Source organism: Diadema setosum, chromosome 9 (assembly GCF_964275005.1).
Source record: "Diadema setosum chromosome 9, eeDiaSeto1, whole genome shotgun sequence".
Taxonomy (NCBI): domain Eukaryota; kingdom Metazoa; phylum Echinodermata; class Echinoidea; order Diadematoida; family Diadematidae; genus Diadema; species Diadema setosum.
In genome coordinates this window covers 24,659,304-24,678,164 of record NC_092693.1, presented here as the reverse complement: position 1 = coordinate 24,678,164, position 18,861 = coordinate 24,659,304, and the positions used below count along the sequence as shown (strand labels likewise).

General features: G+C 35.2%; 1 protein-coding gene across 1 annotated transcript in view; it reads left to right on the top strand.

Moving 5' to 3' along the window:
- LOC140233528 (pachytene checkpoint protein 2 homolog) overlaps nucleotides 1–18,577 on the top strand; it is a 28,022-nt gene extending 9,445 nt beyond the window's left edge. Inside the window, exons 6-13 of the mRNA XM_072313647.1 lie at nucleotides 5,530–5,602; nucleotides 8,377–8,440; nucleotides 10,364–10,450; nucleotides 11,021–11,127; nucleotides 12,204–12,357; nucleotides 14,207–14,316; nucleotides 15,155–15,224; nucleotides 17,751–18,577. Of these exons, the coding sequence (XP_072169748.1) occupies nucleotides 5,530–5,602; nucleotides 8,377–8,440; nucleotides 10,364–10,450; nucleotides 11,021–11,127; nucleotides 12,204–12,357; nucleotides 14,207–14,316; nucleotides 15,155–15,224; nucleotides 17,751–17,855 (770 nt within the window). The 3' untranslated portion in view covers nucleotides 17,856–18,577. The remainder of the gene's footprint in view (nucleotides 1–5,529; nucleotides 5,603–8,376; nucleotides 8,441–10,363; nucleotides 10,451–11,020; nucleotides 11,128–12,203; nucleotides 12,358–14,206; nucleotides 14,317–15,154; nucleotides 15,225–17,750) is intronic.
- The last annotated feature ends 284 nt before the right edge of the window (nucleotides 18,578–18,861 follow it).

Genomic DNA, 18,861 nt, shown 5'->3' with positions numbered 1-18,861 from the left:
ACTCATCGTCATGGTCAAGGTCAAGGTGGTCAGGTCAGAAATACCAAGCCAAGAATGATCCACGCATGTTTTTCATCATTCATGCAAAAGGAAAAGGTCAAAGCAGAGTGCCTGAAGCGCTTCAAGGCTGAGGAGTACAAAAACCACAAGCTATTCATCGTAGATGATCTGAGCAAGAGGGTGCGTAACCTACGCAAGAGCAGGATGGAGGATTTCAAGCGTCTCCGGGGTGAAGGAAAGAAACCGTTTTTCATATATCCTGCGAAGCTGGCTCACAAGGATCCTAATACTGGGAAGCTCGTTGTGCTGTGAATTGTGTATCATCAGTATCTTCAACTCATGTATATCCTGTACATCATGCGAACGTATGTACTGTTCTGACATGATTGACATTCATCTTCTTTGCTCCAATTACTCTTTGAAGTCTCTGCAAAATAATGTAGAGCACTGGTATTCGAAGTTACTATGGTTAGTGCGGAGCATGTTGTTATTGACTTTTCAGAGATTTTTCCAAGAAATTAGTGACTTGCTGAACAGTTTTTTTGTTTTTTTTTGTGCTTTTTAGTTCTGTTGAAATGTCGTAGATTTTACTGTGTTCTGTAGACTAGTATATAATACTCTTGATATTTGAGTGTGTTTAAAAGTTGGGCATTATTTTACGCTCAACACACAAGTTGGAGCCTCCACTTTATGCCTTTTAGTTTTGTTGAAATGTCGTAGATTTTACTGTGTTCTATAGACAACGATGTACAGTTGTATGTGTACTCTTGTTTTTTGTTTTGTTTTGTTTTGTTTTTTAAGTTGAGCATTATTTTACGCTCTCAACATACAAGTTGGAGCCTCCACTGTCTTATTAAAAGAATGAAGGATTTTTATGGTCCTTGTTGGCCATTATTATTCCCTTGAAGCTGAGGTTCACAAGATTAAAGAGAGAGATATATTTTTTTTTTCATTAGTAAGGGTACCCAGTACAAAACGTAACATAGAAACATTGGACTAGGAATGTTCTTTTTAATTTATTTTATGTTGCTCCGAACATTTACTGAAAACTATCATTTTTGATGCCTCTGCTTTGCATTACTTTGTTGAGTTTAGTTTTATTTTTCAAAATGGCAATTTCAGGCTATTCAGACAAAGGTACATGTTGTATATGGAGTCTAGTGGAAACTGCAGTAATAAGTTAAGATCCATTTTAAAGGAAGCAACCTTTTTGGCACTCTGGTTATGTTTTGCATTTGTTGGATTATGGTCTGTTGTTGCCGTAGATCTACATTGCGCTTTATAATGCAGGACCGTATATTGATTTGGGGTCCTGCATTTTTATCTAGCGCGATCTTTGTCTTTTTTTGGTCACTATCAAATTTGCTTGTAGCTTTATTTTTTCTTTTTTTCTTTTTAGCAGTTGTAATATTTGTTCATGAATGTGGTAGTATCACTATCAAGTTCAACAAAGAACTTGCCCTGACAGATGCAGTCTATGCCAATTGTTTGTTGATAAATTATGTGGTTAATTTGAATACATGTAATATTTTTATTTTTGAGGTTGATCTATTTGTAAAATTTTTCACTTTTTAATCATTATGATGTTAAAAATGTGTACCTTTAATTGTCGTGGATTGCAAGACCCCGTAAAGAGGAGAAAAGTGTTTTATTATATGAGAAATATTGAATCTAATATTATTTTTTTGCAAGAAACACACTCGGATGTATGTGATGAACATTTTTGGAAAACTCAATGGGGGGAATCAGCCTGGTTCACAAGTTATAAATCTAATAGTAGAGGAGTGGCTATCCTGATTAGAAATTCACTCTCTATTCAAGTAAAATCTATTGTTAAGGATCCGAATGGTAGATATTTGATAATGAATACAGTTTTAAATGATATTCCTATTATTCTTGTTAATTTGTATGCCCCAAATAACGATGATCCTGATTTCTTCCTTGAAGTATTTGGTGAGATTGATAAACAAAATGGGTCATCTATAATTGTTGGAGGAGATTTCAATACAGTTATAGGAAATATGGATTACCAGGGTAACAGACCTCAACATTCCAATATAAAATCTAGTGAAATGTTATCTGTTTTAATGGAAGATTTTTGTTTGACTGATATTTTGAGAAATTTCCATCCAACCATGAGACAATATACTAGACACCAGAAAAATCCGAAAGTTTTGTCCAGGCTGGATTTTATTTTAGTTTCTAATAATTTTCTTAATAATTGTGTAAAATCCAAAATTTTACCTGGCATACAATCAGACCATTCAGTGGTTTCCTTGGATTTCAAAGATAATCAGCCATTAAAAGGTAGAGGATTTTGGAAATTAAATTGTCATTATTTACATCATGATGCTGATTTTGTAAATATTATTAAGGATAAAATAAAAGAATTTAAAGAACTGCACAAAGATGTAAAGTGTAATCCTAATACATTGTGGGATACATTAAAATGTGTAATTACTGGTATTTGTATGGAATACACTTCTAGAAAAAAGAAGGAAAGGAATAGAGAGAAAAGTAGATTATTATTGGAAATAGACAAAATTAAAGAACAAATTAGTAATAGCAACGATAATAACAGTACACTTATTTTGGATTTGGAAAAATTGGAAGAGAACTTAAATAAGATATATGATTTTGAAACTAAGGGTTTAATAATTCGCTCCAGAGCTCATTGGCTGGAGGAGAAAATTTAAATCTTGAACAGCCACTTTCAAAACAAGAGTTGTATGATGCTCTTAAGACTATGAAAACAAATAAAACCCCTGGGTATGATGGTTTGCCAGTTAAATTTTATATTGTATTTTGGTATGATGTAAGTGACTTGCTGATTAATGCCTACAATTTTTCTTTGCAACATGGAATGCTTTCCCAATCTCAAAGAAATGGTATTATTACTTTAATCCCTAAAAAGGATAAAGATCCAATGTATATAAAAAATTACAGACCCATTACCCTCTTAACTGTAGATTATAAAATTATAGCTAAATGCCTTGCTAATCGTTTAAAGCGTTTTATAGGTCAACTTATTTATTCTGACCAATCCGGCTTTCTCAAAGGCAGATCTATTGGTACCAACATTCGCCTTATTTTAGATGTTATTGAATATGCCAATGAAAATGATCTTCCAGGTTCTATTGTAATGCTTGATATTGAGAAAGCTTTCGATAGTGTCAGACATGATTTTTTATTCCGGGCATTGAAACATTTTAATTTTGGAAAAACATTTATTGATTGGATTAGAGTTATCTATTCAAATAGAATTAGTTATGTCATGAATAATGGTTTTATGACTGATCGTATACACATGGAAAGGGGTATCTTTCAAGGATGCCCTATTTCTCCTTACTTATTTTTATTTGTAATCGAAATGATGGCGTCTTCAATCCGTCAGAATAAAGATATTAAAGGATTTGACGTTGATAATCAGGAAATTAAAACGTCTCTGTTAGCTGATGACACAGTTTGTTTTTTAGATGGTTCTTCAGAATCTTTTGACAATTTGTTTAAGACATTAAATTGTTTCAGTGAACTTTCTGGATGCAAAATTAATAAGAGTAAAACAGAAGCTGTTTGGATTGGTTCAAAAAGAGGTTGTAGGGATATCCCTGCTTCTGGGTTTGGAATATCTTGGAAAACTACTCAGTTTAAATCTTTGGGTATATATTTTTCATTTGATAAAAGATTATTATTTGATCTAAATTATAAGAAAAAGTTAAAACAAGTTGAACTTACTGTTAAATGTTGGCGTATGAGAAACCTTTCACTTATTGGGAAAATATGTGTGATTAAAACTCTGGTATTGCCACAATTTCTGTATCTTTTCTCGGTGTTAGGTATCAAAATCCCTACTGTTTTTTTCAAAGAATTGAATAAGATATTTTATAGTTTTATTTGGAATGGTGGTAGGGATAGGGTGAAAAGGAAATTAATGTGTAATGATTATGCGCAATGTGGTCTTTGTATGATTGATCCCTATTCATATGCCCTTGCTCAAAAAATGACATGGGTTAAATGTTTATTAGATAAAAATTATGATAGTGTATGGAAGAGAATTGAACTCACATTTTTAAAAAAATTTCATGCAGACATAGATATTTTGTGGATTTCTCATGCTCCAGAATCCATTATGAGAACTCTTAATAACACCCAGTTGGCAGATTCCCTCCGGACTTGGTATATTTTTAGGGAAGGGGCTTCTAGGGAAATCTTAGGGAAAACTTTCTCAGATATTGGGAATTGTCAGTCATTGTGGTTCAATAAAAAGATTAGATCCAAATCAAAACAATATCTGTATTATGATGAATGGTATGATAAAAATGTTCGTAAGGTTTCAGATTTGTTGAACCCACCTTTCCCTGGACACAAATTATTTGAAGAATTAATTTTAGATTTTGATGTTTCTCGTAAAGACAGAAGAAAATATACATTTTTGTTGAAAAGTATACCAAATTTTTGGCTGGAATCCACTAATGTAGAAAATACTGACAATGATGTTGTTGGTATGATTGTTGATAAGCTTGTTCAATCTAAAAAAGTCCCTAAGTATGCATATTATGTAATACAAGAAAAATGTACCCCAGATGACCGTTATGAATACTGGAAAAGAAATGTAACTATTCCACCAGACTTGAATTGGGAAGTGGTCCATAATGTGAATTTCAAGTGTTCAATCGATACTCGTTTACGCTCTTTTTATTTCAAAATTTTTCATAAAGCTATTGCTTTAAATGATTTTTTGTTTAAGATAAAGAGAAAAAATTCGCCTAACTGTACCTTTTGTGGAATATTACCAGAAACAATTGTTCACTTGTTTTGCGAGTGTAATGTAGTAATGCCTTTATGGAATGATTTGTTGCAAATAATTTTAAAACATGATAGTGATTTTAGTCTGGATAATTTCAAGAAAATGTTTGGAGTTTCTTCAGATAAATTCTTATCCTTTTTGTTTTTGTCGTTAAAATATTTCATATATATATGTAAATTTAAAAACATTAGACCCAATTTTGAATTTTTTAAGTTACACTTGAAAATTAAGAAAGAAACAGAGTATTATGTGGCTAAGAAACGAGGTAAACTTCATCTTCACTTTAAGAAATGGAAATTTGAGTTGTAAAACCTAGTAGATGTTTAACATAGACTGTATTTGTTAGGGTAGAACCTTCAAGATGTTATACTGGTGACTACCACAATAAGTTGTGTATTGATCAAAATGATACTGCGTTTTTATGTCTTATTGATGATCTTATTTTCATTTTTATTTTTTGTTCCATACGTTCATAATTATTGTGTAATTTGTATTGTTTGTAATCATGAAAATCAATAAAACATACAAATACAAAAAAAAAAAAAAACAATGTTCAGTATTAAACAATGATAAATGAAGGTATTTCCCTGCCTGATGAATGGTGCTGGTGACTTCATCAGTACTTTGAAGATGAATTGGTATCATGTCAGTTTAATAACAACTAACAAGAGTTGTCAATATTCACTGCTGTAAAGTTCTGGTCTATATTTCTCTTTTCACAGGGCCCCCAGGAACTGGCAAAACATCCTTGAGTAAAGCACTGGCCCAGAAACTCTGCATCAGGCTCTCAGACAGGTATTTAGACTTGAACCTCAAGTATGTGTTTATAATTATACGTAATACAATCAAACCTGCCTTTGCAGCCACCTGCCATGCGTGGCCACTGAAAAATCCCCCTAAGAAAAGCCATGTTAAAGACCTTGTGTATAGTGGCCACCTCTCTAATGCAGCCAGCGGGGACCGATTTTGTCTCCCATGGTAGATTTTAACCTGTGTATAGTGGCCACAGACCTGTACCTAGCCGCAGCTAAGCCAATAATTCAATGTGTTTGGTGTGTGCTGGTTTATCTATGGTTAATGTTCAGTGATCGCCACCGCTGCATTCATCAACTATTCAGATATAACAATGCAAAAATGATGAAAAACAATGAAAAACTTGCTTTGCTGTATGCATGCTACTGTGCAACAACTCGATCAATACCTCCATAGTTGAATGCATAAAACACGTGTGCATACATGCACACTTACATGTACATGTAAGTACTTATAGATGGATACAATGATAATAACATGTAGGCAATGTACACAAAATGTCAGAGAACCTGTCCATAGCAGTCACCTGTCTATAATGGCTACTCTCTTCATCTCCCTTTGGTGGCTGCTATTTACATGTACAGGTTTGACTATATAAACGTACTGTATACGCCATATTTTTCGCGAGTCTAAATTTTCGCGAATCATGAATTCTGACGATTTCGTGAGTGGTTAAATTCGTGATTGCTGGAGTCCTGTTCTGAACGGAGAAGTGTACACGCGTACGTCACATATAACATCGGGATCAGAATCAATATTTTCGCGTGTCTTTAATTTCGCGAATAGCACGTGACTCGTGAAATTCGCGAAAATAAAAACCTCGCGAAATATTCGGCGCATACAGTATATGCATATATATACACTTAATACGTTCAGTCAAACCTGCTTATAGCCACCACCCAAGGGATACAAAAAAGTGGCTGTCATAGACAGGTGACCACTATGCCAGGTTTGACCACATCTACTGTAAAAGTGGATATTTTCTTGTGACTAATTTTTCTCGCTCGGCAGGTAAGAGTTACACGTCTTTCAAATTTCTGCGGAATCAAGACACCAAGTACTGGAACATATGGCAAGCAAAAATATTTTTATGCCTCCGCCACGAAGTGGTGCCGGAGGCATTATGTTTTCGGGTTGTCCGTCCGTCTGTCCTTCCGTCCGTCCGTCCGTCCGTAATGAATTTTGTGGCAAGCGTAACTAAAAAACCTTTTGAGGTATCCTAATGAAACTTGGCATGTATGTGTATTAGGGGATGAAGTTGTGCCTATCAACTTTTGGGTGCACATGCGCAAGGTCAAAGGTCAAAAGGTCAAGGTCAAATACATAAAATTTGACTATTTCCTCCATATCTATGCATTGCCTGAAGATATTTTCTTGAAACTTACATGTAGTGTATACATGTATTACCCAATTAAGATTCTGTGATGAAAGTTTGGAGTCATGAGGTCAAAGGTCAAAAGGTCAAGTAAAAATATTAAAATTTCACTTTTTTCTCGGACCTTGGAAATTGTTCAAGGTATCTTCATGGAACATAGTATATGTACATGTACTGACTGGCAGTGATTATCTAGAGAATTTAGGGTTCATGGGGTCAAAGGTCAATGGCAACACTTCAAAATTTTACTATTTCCCTCATATTTATGCAATGCCAGCAGGATTTTTGTTTTTTTACACTTGGTGTATGCATGTATAACCCAATGGAGATTCTCTGTTAAGTTTTTTTTTTCTTTTTTTTTTTTGCCTCAAAGGTCAAAAGGTCAAAGATCAAGTGAAAGTGCTGAACTGTTTCCTCCATATCTAGGAATGGGTTCAAGTTATTTTGAAACTTACTACATATTTTTGCATGTTCTGCCTGACAGTGATTATCTTAATATGAACTTTAGGGTCAAAGGCCAGATGAAAATGGCAACAATTTACTATTCAATTATAGAGAAATTGCACTTTTTCTCCATACCTTGAAAATTACTCAATGCTTAAACTTATGAATGGATCAACAAGTTAAAGTTCTTAAATCTCCAAATACATGCTCTCCTATTCATCCAATTAAACCTAGGTCAAGGAAGGTGAACATTCAACACATTTGTGACAAACTTGTCATTGTAGTATTTTGCCAATTTTGTGAAAATGTAATCACACATTGTCCACATGTACTACAGACCTATAAGGAGAACCATGCATTTCTAGTTTGTGCTTTTATTTTTGCGCCAGTTTCTCGTGCAAAATGCGCAAAAAATTCAACACCGCAAAAATTTCCACTTTTAGAGTACCTAATAACATACATTTTTGTTTGTTTGTTTGTTTGTTTTTGTTTTTGTTTTCCTTTTGAAGGCCTTGATGGTAGTACATTGTAGCAATGGCATCAACAAGATGATAAACGATCTGTGTGTGTGTTGTTATTCTATTTTATAGTACTTCTCCTATGATTATAAAATATGTATGATTCCAACAAAAGCATAGTGGAATTGTGGACAATTTTGCGTGATTTGTTTTTCTCAGTGGGCCAATTTAGTGAGCTTCACTTGTTTATGATTTCCCCAAGAAGGGAGTATTTCTCTTCATATTTTGATATCTTTAGAATACTTTCACATGTTCTTTTTTTTTTGTGCTAGATTGGTGGAGTGCAAAAATGCCCCCCCCCCCAAAAAAAAGTATGTATACACTGCAAAGTATCTGCTATTGACACTGCAAAGTATCTGACTATTGACATCAATCTGCTGTATTCTTTTCATTTATTTCATGCAATCTCCCTGCTTCAGGTACAAGTACGGACAACTCATTGAAATCAACAGCCACAGCTTGTTTTCAAGATGGTTCTCTGAGGTATAAAGAAAATAACATGCAAAATACAAGAAAAACAACAAATCCCCAAACTTGATATACTTTCACTTTCAATATTTGATAGAATTAGCACCCAAATGTCAATGCAGTCGTTCAAATGACATTGCCAGCAGAGATTTTCTCAAAAAAAAAGATTTTATTTTGTGTTTTCATGCCTCCGCCACAAAGTGGTGCCAGAGGCATTATGTTTACGGGTTGTCCGTCCTTCCATCCGTCCGTCCTTTCGTCTGTTCGTCTGTCCTTCCGTCCGTCCGTCCGTCCTTCCTTCCGTCCGTCCGTCCTTCCGTCCGTAATGAATTTTGTGGACAGCGTAACTAAAAAACCTTTTGAGGTATCCTAATGAAACTTGGCATGTATGTGTATTAGGGGGTGAAGTTGTGGCTACCAACTTTTGGGTGCACATGCTCAAGGTCAAAGGTCAAAAGGTCAAGGTCAAATGTGTAAAATTTCAATATTTCCCCCATATCTATGCAATGCCTCAAGATATTTTCTTGAAACCTAGTGTATACATGTATTACCCAATTAAGATTCTCTGGTAAAATTTTGGGGTCATGAGGTCAAAGGTCAAAAGGACAAGTAAAAATGGTAAAATTTCACTTTTTTCTCCGTATTTTGGAAATGGTTCAAGGTATCTTCATTGAACATAGTATATATGCATGCACTGACTGGCAGTGATTATCTAGGCAATTTGGGGTTCATGGGGTCAAAGGTCAGGGGTCAAAGGTCCAAGGGCAACACTTCAAAATTTTACTATTTCCCTCATATTTATGCAATGCCAGCAGGATTATTTTTTTAAAACTTGGTGTATGCACGTATAACCGAATAGAGATTCTCTGGGTATTTTTTTTTTTTTTTGCCAAAAAAGGTCAAAGGTCAAAAGGTCAAAGATCAAGTTAAAGTGCTGAACTTCCTTCTTCCTCCATATCTCAGAAGTGGCTCAAGTTATCTTGAAACTTAGTACATATTTATGCATGTTCTGCCTGACAGTGATTCTCTTATGAATTTTAGGGTCAAAGGCCAGATGAAAATGGTAAAAATTTATTATTCAATACAGAAATTGCACTTTTTCTCCATACCTTGAAAATTACTCAATGCATAAACTTATGAAGGGCCAAAGTCAAGTTAAAGTCCCTAAATTCCCATATACATGCTTTCCTATTCATCCAATTAAATCTAGGTCAAGGAAGGTGAACATTCAACACATTTGTGACAAACATATCATTTTAATATTTTGCCAACTTTGTGAAAATGTAATCACACATTGTCGACATGTACTATAGACCTAAATAGGAGAATCATGCATTATGGCGGAGGCATACCAGTCGCCATAGCGACATTTCTAGTTATGTTTGTGTTTTCAGTATAAAATTACAGAATGAATATTCTCGACCAGAGAAAAGCAGTGACCTTCAAAATATTGTTTACCTTTAATTTTTAACATTTCATGGAAACACATGCTTTTTGTAATGTTCTTTGGATAGTATTTAACTTTTACAAAAATTCTATACAGTACGAAAATTTACTGTTGCTTACAACAGAGCTTGTTTCATGACAGTGTATTGGGCAAATGTGTTTCATGGTGCCTCAAGGTATTTTTTTTTTTGGGGGGGGGGGGTGGAGTGACGTGTTGGCGTGAGTGAAAAGAAGCATCAGACAGGAGAGAAGAAAGAAAGAAAGAAAAAAAAGAAAAAAACTTGTGTAGTATTGTGGATAGAGCATGCAGTTAGAATATAGAATATTTCTTGATGGAGAGAATTGCTATGTTAAAAAAAAAGTCCTATTGAGGACTTAATGTCAGAATGGCAGTATTGATGACATACTTTTAAACAGAACAGTATACTGTAATTTAGTATTCTTCAACTCTTGCGCACATGGTCATACACTCATTGGTCTCTCTCCCAACAGAGTGGGAAGCTGGTGATGAAGATGTTCCAGAAGATCCAGGAGCTGGTGTCTGATAGGGATTCCCTTGTCTGCATCCTGATTGATGAGGTGAGAAGTGTGCCGGAACTTGAATGTTGTCTGCCTGATTCCACATGTCAGGTGTCTGCTATTAATGATTAAAACTGCACATGTTTATGGTATTTCAGAGTAAAGGTCCTAGGAGGGTTCATGAATAAGTAAAAGAATACACAAGAAAGAGGCAAGTTGGAATGCCTTCCCTACCATCTGGGCAATGTCAAGTCCAATCCATTTAATGCTAATATTGAGTGCAAGCAAAGGCAGAAATAAAGTCAAAGTATCTATCTTTTTGAACATGCTGTACAGTATCTTCGTATTTGGTTTAATAGACTCTATGAAAATTGAATCAAGTCTGTTGAGTGTCATTTACAGTGTCTTGTACCATTGAGGTTTTCTAGATGTATCGTTTGAGGATGGATTTTTTTATCTGCATAATCTGTGCAGATGTGACTGTTTTGTTCTTGATTATGTATGTGATTTCGAAACAGGTATAGTCAATTATAGCAAACTTTCAGGAGGTTCAAAAATTTGGATGTTGAAGTTATATCATCTTTACAAACTGTTGATTGTTTGTATTTGCTTGTTTGTTTCAATGCTTAGGTTGAGAGCCTCACATCAGCCAGGAAAAGCGCCCTCGCTGGTACAGAACCATCAGATGCCATCAGGGTAGTCAATGCTCTGCTCACACAGATAGACCTAATAAAAAGGTTAGCCTAAAGGACAATTTTCATTCCTACAAGAATTTACACTTCCTTACCGTAGTATTCATACCTGAAAAAACAAAACAAAACAAAAACAAAACAAAATAAAACAAAACAAACAGCCCATTCTCTATTTGCCATTCATGTTGTAGGATTGTACACTTTCATATTAGTGTTTACTGTAAGTGCCTTGTTTTCAAGATAAAGACGATGAACTTTGCTGACATCAGCATATCTTAATTTCTTTTTTTTTTCAGAGGGAATCTATTGAAACTGACTTAATAAACACCCAGTTTAATTAGTAAATGATTGCATGTTCGATTTCAGTGGCGCTCAAGATTTCTTGGCTCAGCCTTCATCACATAATAACTGGTAAATGTTTTGGGAAAATTTAAACCTCGAATAGAGAAGTTGAATTCAAGCTTCTATTCAACATTTTTTATCACAAATGCACACTGTCACTACTGATCTTTTACAGGATTGAGAATGGATTGTGGAGTGATAACTTACCATTACTTTATGATGGTTATATGGTATTGTACTAGTTTATTCTCAATTTGGCTTTGAGAATACCAATTTCCTTGCTTGAAGGGGAATTTGACTCAAATATGTATATATATATATATATATATATGTGGGTTCAGTGAATGCAGAAATATTTGTCATAATACACATGTGCCATCACAGATAAAAAGGCTACAACAATTTGTGATGTCACAATAGGATCAATTATAAAGAAAATTCCACATCTTTTTTTTTTTTCTTGATAAAAAGTATACATTCTTCCACTAGTTTCTGATATATGTTAAGGGTAATGCCTTCTGAAGGAGGTAAGTCAAGTCCTCTTTCACTACACATGAAAAATTAAAACATGCAGAAAATTGTTGATGAATTCAACCAAAACTCTGAAGATTTGTGACTTTTATATTTTCTTCAAATTTCACTGATGTTGACTACTAATATTTCTGCATTCATTTAATCCACTTATCAAATTTAAATCTAAATTCTTTTACTAGCGATCTCTGATAGCCTTCAGCTTCTGTGTTAAGATTATTATTTACCCTGTGTTACTCTTACATTAGAAATCCAAATGTATTGATACTTGCCACATCAAACATCACTGAGGCCATCGATCTCGCCTTCATTGACCGGGCTGACATCAAGCAGTACATCGGGCCCCCTTCTCCTGAGGCTATCTTCATGATCTTCCGTTCGTGTCTCACAGAACTCATGAAGGTTAAAATTGTTTGATTGACTTGTTTTAGATTTGTTCTTTTTTTCTCTTCCCTGTTCATGTCTGTGTTTCAACAGTTAAAGACCAAATTCAGACATTGCAGAAATGTTTGTGCCTGGTATTATTGTACATAATAGGGTGAAAGTAGTCTACAGAATACTCAGTGTTAACTCTGATGGTGTTTGCATGCTTATTTGAAGTCACCCTCTGCTACTCGTGCACGTAAAAGATCCGGCTTCATTCATTCATCGCAAAGAGCAGGGTGTTTAACCCGGTGAAGTGGTCCCACCTCACATCCAACTGGACCCCATGGAAGACCAGCTTAACGTAGCTGAATATGGGGCTATCCAGCCATCTTGTCAGATGGAAAATGAACAAACAAATACTTCCCCCCCCCCCAATACTTATCCAGTGGTAGATCCAGGAGGGCAAGACCCCCTTTATTTTTTGTCAAAACAAAAGAAAAAGAAGAAAAAAATGGGGGGCGTGTGCGCCTCCTTTAATTTTGTGAAGCCACCCCCCCCCCCCTTTTACGGAATTCCTGGATCCACCTGTGCTTATTAATTTTATTGTCAAAATTGAAATTTTTGACAGAATAGCACATTCAAAATTCAGTGTCAGTGTGAGAAAGGCTTGAGAAGAGAAAAGGTCTTAGTGATATATGAATAGCCTTCTGTTTCATTGAATCCTAACAGCATCTAACAGTAGCAGTAAATGAGGGGAGTTTGAATACAGTGGATTCCCGTTATAATGAAGTCCTCGGGACCTGCAGTTTTCTTTCATTATATTGGAATTTCGTTTTAACCGAACAAATAAACAATAAGAATACATAGAGACGATAATGTTGCGGCCTGAATTTTTACTTCGTTGTAACTAGAATTTCGTTATAACCGTGTTCGTTATAACGGGAGTGCGCTGTAATTGCATGAATATTATGCTGTGACATACATTGACTGCAGTGATTCAACATCCCATAGCAGTCCATGGCAGGCCTATTTCCAAGCTGCACAAATGATGAATGATACTTCTTTCTTATAATGCACACAGGAAAAGAAGTATGGGATGCAAGCATGCTATCGTCAGCTGATAACCAGAAGGGTGTTATTACGTTCTTAGATATGAGTCTAAATAAAAAAAAATCAAATAAAAAAAATCAAATTTCATGCTATAACAAGTTTATTTAATCAAAAGTGGGTAGATTTATATGTATTGCTCCAAATATAGGGTAAATAGTGCCCTTGCAGTTTTAACTTTTACCCTGTAAAAAAAAAAAAAAAAGAAATTGAAATAATTCAAAATTGACACAATAATGAAGAGGGGATCAAGCTCTACAACATGATACCAATAACTAAGTACTTCCGAAAATTGCAATAAAGCCCTTCTAGTTCTCAGCCAATGCCATGTCATATGAAAAAGATCCGTAAACCGACACTGTTGTGATTAATATCAAGGGGTTTAGACACTGTTGTGATTAATATCAAGGGGTTTAATTACCTCTGCCCTTTTAACTCCAAATAATTTAACTACATTGATTTGCCACACAGCACATAGAAACCTTTCTTGGATGAATGTCTTCCTGGAAAGGGTTCACTCACCCTTTTCAGGAACACACTAGTCCAAGTAAGAATTTAGATGGTGCTCTGCAGACTGATGAAGCTGGAGCGTCTCAGAAAATACCAAACTCCCAACTGTTGGCAACAAACCCTCGCTTTATTCCAAGATTTTGTGCAAATCTATTTTTTTTGTAAGGGGCTCTATATTCATTCATTTTTCTTTTCTGTGTTTTGCTTTGTTGACATGTTTTTCCCAAATGTCTGATAATTCCTTTCTGTTGATATTTGTCATCTGTAGAAGAACATCATCAATTCACAACAGATCCTGGATCTGAATGCTTTGGAGGTAATCAAGTACAAGGAGAATGCTGCCACAAGACCGAGTCTCTTCCTTCTCAAGATCTCAAAGTGAGCAATACCTATGATTGCTCTGACTCGTATTGCTTTCATACCCCTGCATTGTAGAAAAGGTTACTTCTTCAGTATACTGTATACGCAACATGATTATTTCACAAGTAAAGTTGTTTGTGAATTGGGACTTATAAGACCATGTCATTTCTGGTTGAGTTTGTGATAGAGATACACAGTAGAAGAATGAATAGTAAGTATTTTCCTTTTCAAGTTAGTGATATCCCACCTTAGATGCACTATTCAATGCATTTGTAATACAGGAGGTAACTTTTTTATAAGTTGTTAATTTCACAAGTAGCACTTGACTCGTAAAATTTGCAAAACACTGCGAAATGTACCACATATACAGTAGCTGGTAGGCTCACTAGGACATATTTTGACTGAAATATAAGGGGGATGTCAGAAATGGTTGTCTCATATCAGCATAGATGACACATTTCTACCTATGTGAAATACCGACCTTCCATCCTCATAACAGCATGTATTTTTGAAGAAAGACAATACCTTGCACATACAACTCAGCCCAAGTGCAATCACAACTGCTGCAAAATATTACCTGGATGGAGTACAGATAGGTATTAGAAAAGAATTTTTAGATGAAAACATCTTTTTGAAGGTTGTGAGATTTCTATACTTCCTTCTGTGGAAAAGAACTGAAGAAGGTAATACACTGCAGATGTTCACAGATTTTAAGTGGTTAGGCGTATGTCTTTTTTTTTGGGGGGGGGGGGCAGGAGATTGGGAGGACTATCACAATTACACTCTGTTATATGTTGTGCCATGTGTGTGGGAGACCTGTAATGAATTCAAATCAATCTTGTTTCTGCAAATGCAGAGAAAGCTATGGTCTCAGTGGTAGGACTCTCAGGAAACTACCCTTCCTCGCCCACTCAACATATCTGCAGGTAAGCCCAGAGAATTCCAACTGTAGAAAAGAGAGAGATGATATAACATGAAAATTGTCATCCAGTCTTTCAGTATGGATGCTGCTCACTTCAATGATTATGTCTGGAATGCAAACATAGAATTAGTGGGCTAGAGACAGTTAGTGGTTCTTGTTCAACAAGGCTTCTCAGTTCTATTCAAAGTTTATCTGAAGATGACATTTGTGTCAGATGTCATCGTATAGTTCATAATACATTTCTGAACAAAAATAGAAACATTGATTCATTCAGTTTGTTTTTCTTAAGATATTTCTATCTCTGAAAACACATTGATGACAAGGAAAAAAAGGGGAACTAGAAAAGCTTTCGGAGAGTGCAGACCTCCGTCAAGTAGCTCATTTCCACCTATACACGCATGCTGAAAATCACCCAATTCCCAGTATAGAACTCTTTTTGTTTACGTCATCAGCTTCCAGCTACTCGGCGCCTTGCCTTAGCAGAACATGTGCTCAGAGTGCTTATGCAAACCTCAAATAGGTGCAGCTTGCACTCCCAACTTCATTGATCCTATCTGCCAAAAGATAAAAGAACCCTTCAAAAACCCATCCAGATTCTTGGATCACTACCAAAATTTCATTATCTGTTCCTTGTGTTATTATCGAGTTTTCCTGCAAAGTTCATTCAGATCTATTCACAACTTTTCGAGTTATTTTGCAAACGGACAAACAAACAAAGGCTGATGAAAACATAACCTCCTTCCTTGATGGAGGCAATGACAATGCAAGGGTTTGTTTAACAAGAACCATTATGAGGAGTTGTTTTTATCTTGGTAATCCTTCAATATTTTCCAATGTTTATATCATGCTCAGCCTATTACCACATCATACTGTTTGCACACAACATGGCAGTTTGTTTCTGAATCCTGTAAATCCTGTGGTAGTTCTTAAAGGTAGGGGATACCTTTTACAGACCTCCCAAAATGCAGCAAAACATTGAATATGAACCTCAGGGGACTTGTTTAGGCCACTGCTGAGAAATTTGGAAGTCAACAGTTATCTACAATTTTGAATAATGCACAAAACTCAACTACTCAGTAGTTCTGTGTGTCAGCCACACTTAAGCCTTTTTGTTGCAGTCTTCTGTATTTTTGTATCTATAAACACAAATCTAAAAGTATAAGAGCTGATGTAATAACATACAGAGTGTGTGACAAGAATGTATATAGAAATTTTTGTAAGTTTTGATGAACTTTCTTCACAAAATATACATGATGGACACACATGCAGTGCATGGGCCTAGTAATGTACTGGAATTTATGGTGAGCCCCGAAAAAAAATTCAATTCAAAATCTAACGGTCAATAAAAATGTACTAAATGTTACCTTCCACTTTCAATACTTTATTGGAGTTTCTAAAATGATACTCTCTTCAACATACCACTGTATTTATACAACTCTTCATTTAAGGCATGCAAATGGGATTCCCTACCTTTAAATGCCAACATCTGAAATAAGCTTGCTCATGTGCATATAAGATAATTGTGCAGACAACCCTAATACTCCACAACAAGCTCATCACAAGAGAATCAAACTGATATATCTACCCTCCAGTGCCCTAACAACACCTCAGTACTTCCTGTGGTTTCTGTAGCCAAATTATTCCTTGTCAAGAAGGCATTTCAAGTTTTGTTGTCAATTTGTTGTAGTGCATTTTTCATAAAAATTACGAAAACTTTTATCTATATGTCAGTGTATCACATGTGCACCTTTTTATTTTCAGCATATCCACCCTTTAGCACCACCTTTGTCAGACTAAAAGTGCATCTTAATTATGTACAAAGAGTGTTCTGAAGTTGTGTATTTATGAAAGCATGTTTGACACCTTTCTGTGATATGGTATTCTTCCAATAACAGACACCTTCTCTAGTAAACACTGATATACTAAACCTATGAAGTGGTCCATCCCAAACATATACAGGAAAATGCACCCGAGCAGTCATTAAGTATGAGTACAATAGTACTCCTGATGGTTGACTTTACAGGCAACTCTCATTACAACAAAGTTCTCAGGACTAGCAGTTTTCTTTCATATTATCATTTTTTTTTTTTTTATCTAAACAGTAAAGTACAGAAAGATATAGAAATGATAATTTTGGGACCTGAATTTTCACTTCGTTGTAATGAGAATTTTGTTAGAGCTGTGTTTGTTTACAGTAGTCCACTGTACTCCAATCAGAAGAAGAAGAAACGGGGATTGACAAATTGCACTTCAGCAACATTATTAAGCGCTGATTATTGAGTTCTTTAGTATTAACCATTTAAAAAAAAAAAAAAAAAATCAGGGGCATTCATACTCAGGTTTTATGCCAATGATGTTTTATCGGACACATGGGCATGATTCTTTATCGTGACTACTACTAAAACACTGAAAAATCAGTGCTTTAAATAATGAAAATAACTCAATGCAAGAATTAATTACATACACATACCAGTAATTTGAAGAAAGAATGACTTACTGAGTACCTTCTTGTGTCTCATTCTGTTACCAGTGCTCACATGGATCACAGCTTTCTCTCGACGACTTTCTGCTCGCCCTGCACAAGGTGGTCCAGAAACAGTTTGAGGAGAGGAAAAACCTCTCCACGGATACGTAGCTCAAAGGTTCTTGAGGACTTTTCTCTAGCATCACCTTGATTGGAGAACTATCTTTATCACGGGAGTGAATTTGGTGATGCACAAAGTTCCCTCTTGATTTGTCTGGCTTTGGAGCCTTAAATCCAAGGACATACCTCAAACTCTGATGCAAGTACTACTTCCCATGTTTTGTATGTCTGTTGTGGAACATCACTTTTGCACGTGTGATATGACATCACATAAAAGCAAATTTGATAGTGTTACTCCATCTTACACTACTGGAAACTCCATAATACAAGTAGGTGTGTCAAAAAAAAAGAAGAACAAATATAGATATATAATATGTATGTCAAGGCCTTAAAGGCATTCTGTTTAACACTTTGCTAACCTGAATCGTGATATGTTTAAGGTAACATATTAGTCTTCACATTTTGATTTGCAATTATTCCTTTTAACACAAGAGCCTTCTAAATATAACATAGTTTAATTATTACCCTCTAAACTTTCTATAAATTAGTCACATCATGCCTATGGTGTGAAATAGAAACACAGCATATGTCATAATGAGTCATGCTCTGTTATGCTCATGACTTTTGTGTTGGTGTAGTAGTGTGGCGACAAGTCACAGGTGTATAATGGCGAATGTGCAACAGTTATTTGTATTGTAATTGGTTTTGACTTATTTAGTAATACTGAGAAAAATACTTATATTTGATAAATCTTTTGGATTAATGTCATTATTTTCTTGGGGGGGGGGGGGAATGAAATCTTTTGAGTCACCAAGGGAGTAAAATTTAAATATTGGAATTGATAGGATAACTCAATATCAGATATGTGGATTTGTTCTTTATTTGAATCCTCTGTGCCTCTATGATGTAAACTTGAGCTGAGCATAAGGGTCTTCTCGTGCATAGTCTTTTCAGTTTTCTCTCATTCACACTGCATTCTTGTGACCTCTCTTGTGGCAAAAGACCTAATGAACAGAATGACATTAAAACTCTTGCCATCCTGTTTAAAAATGAAGCC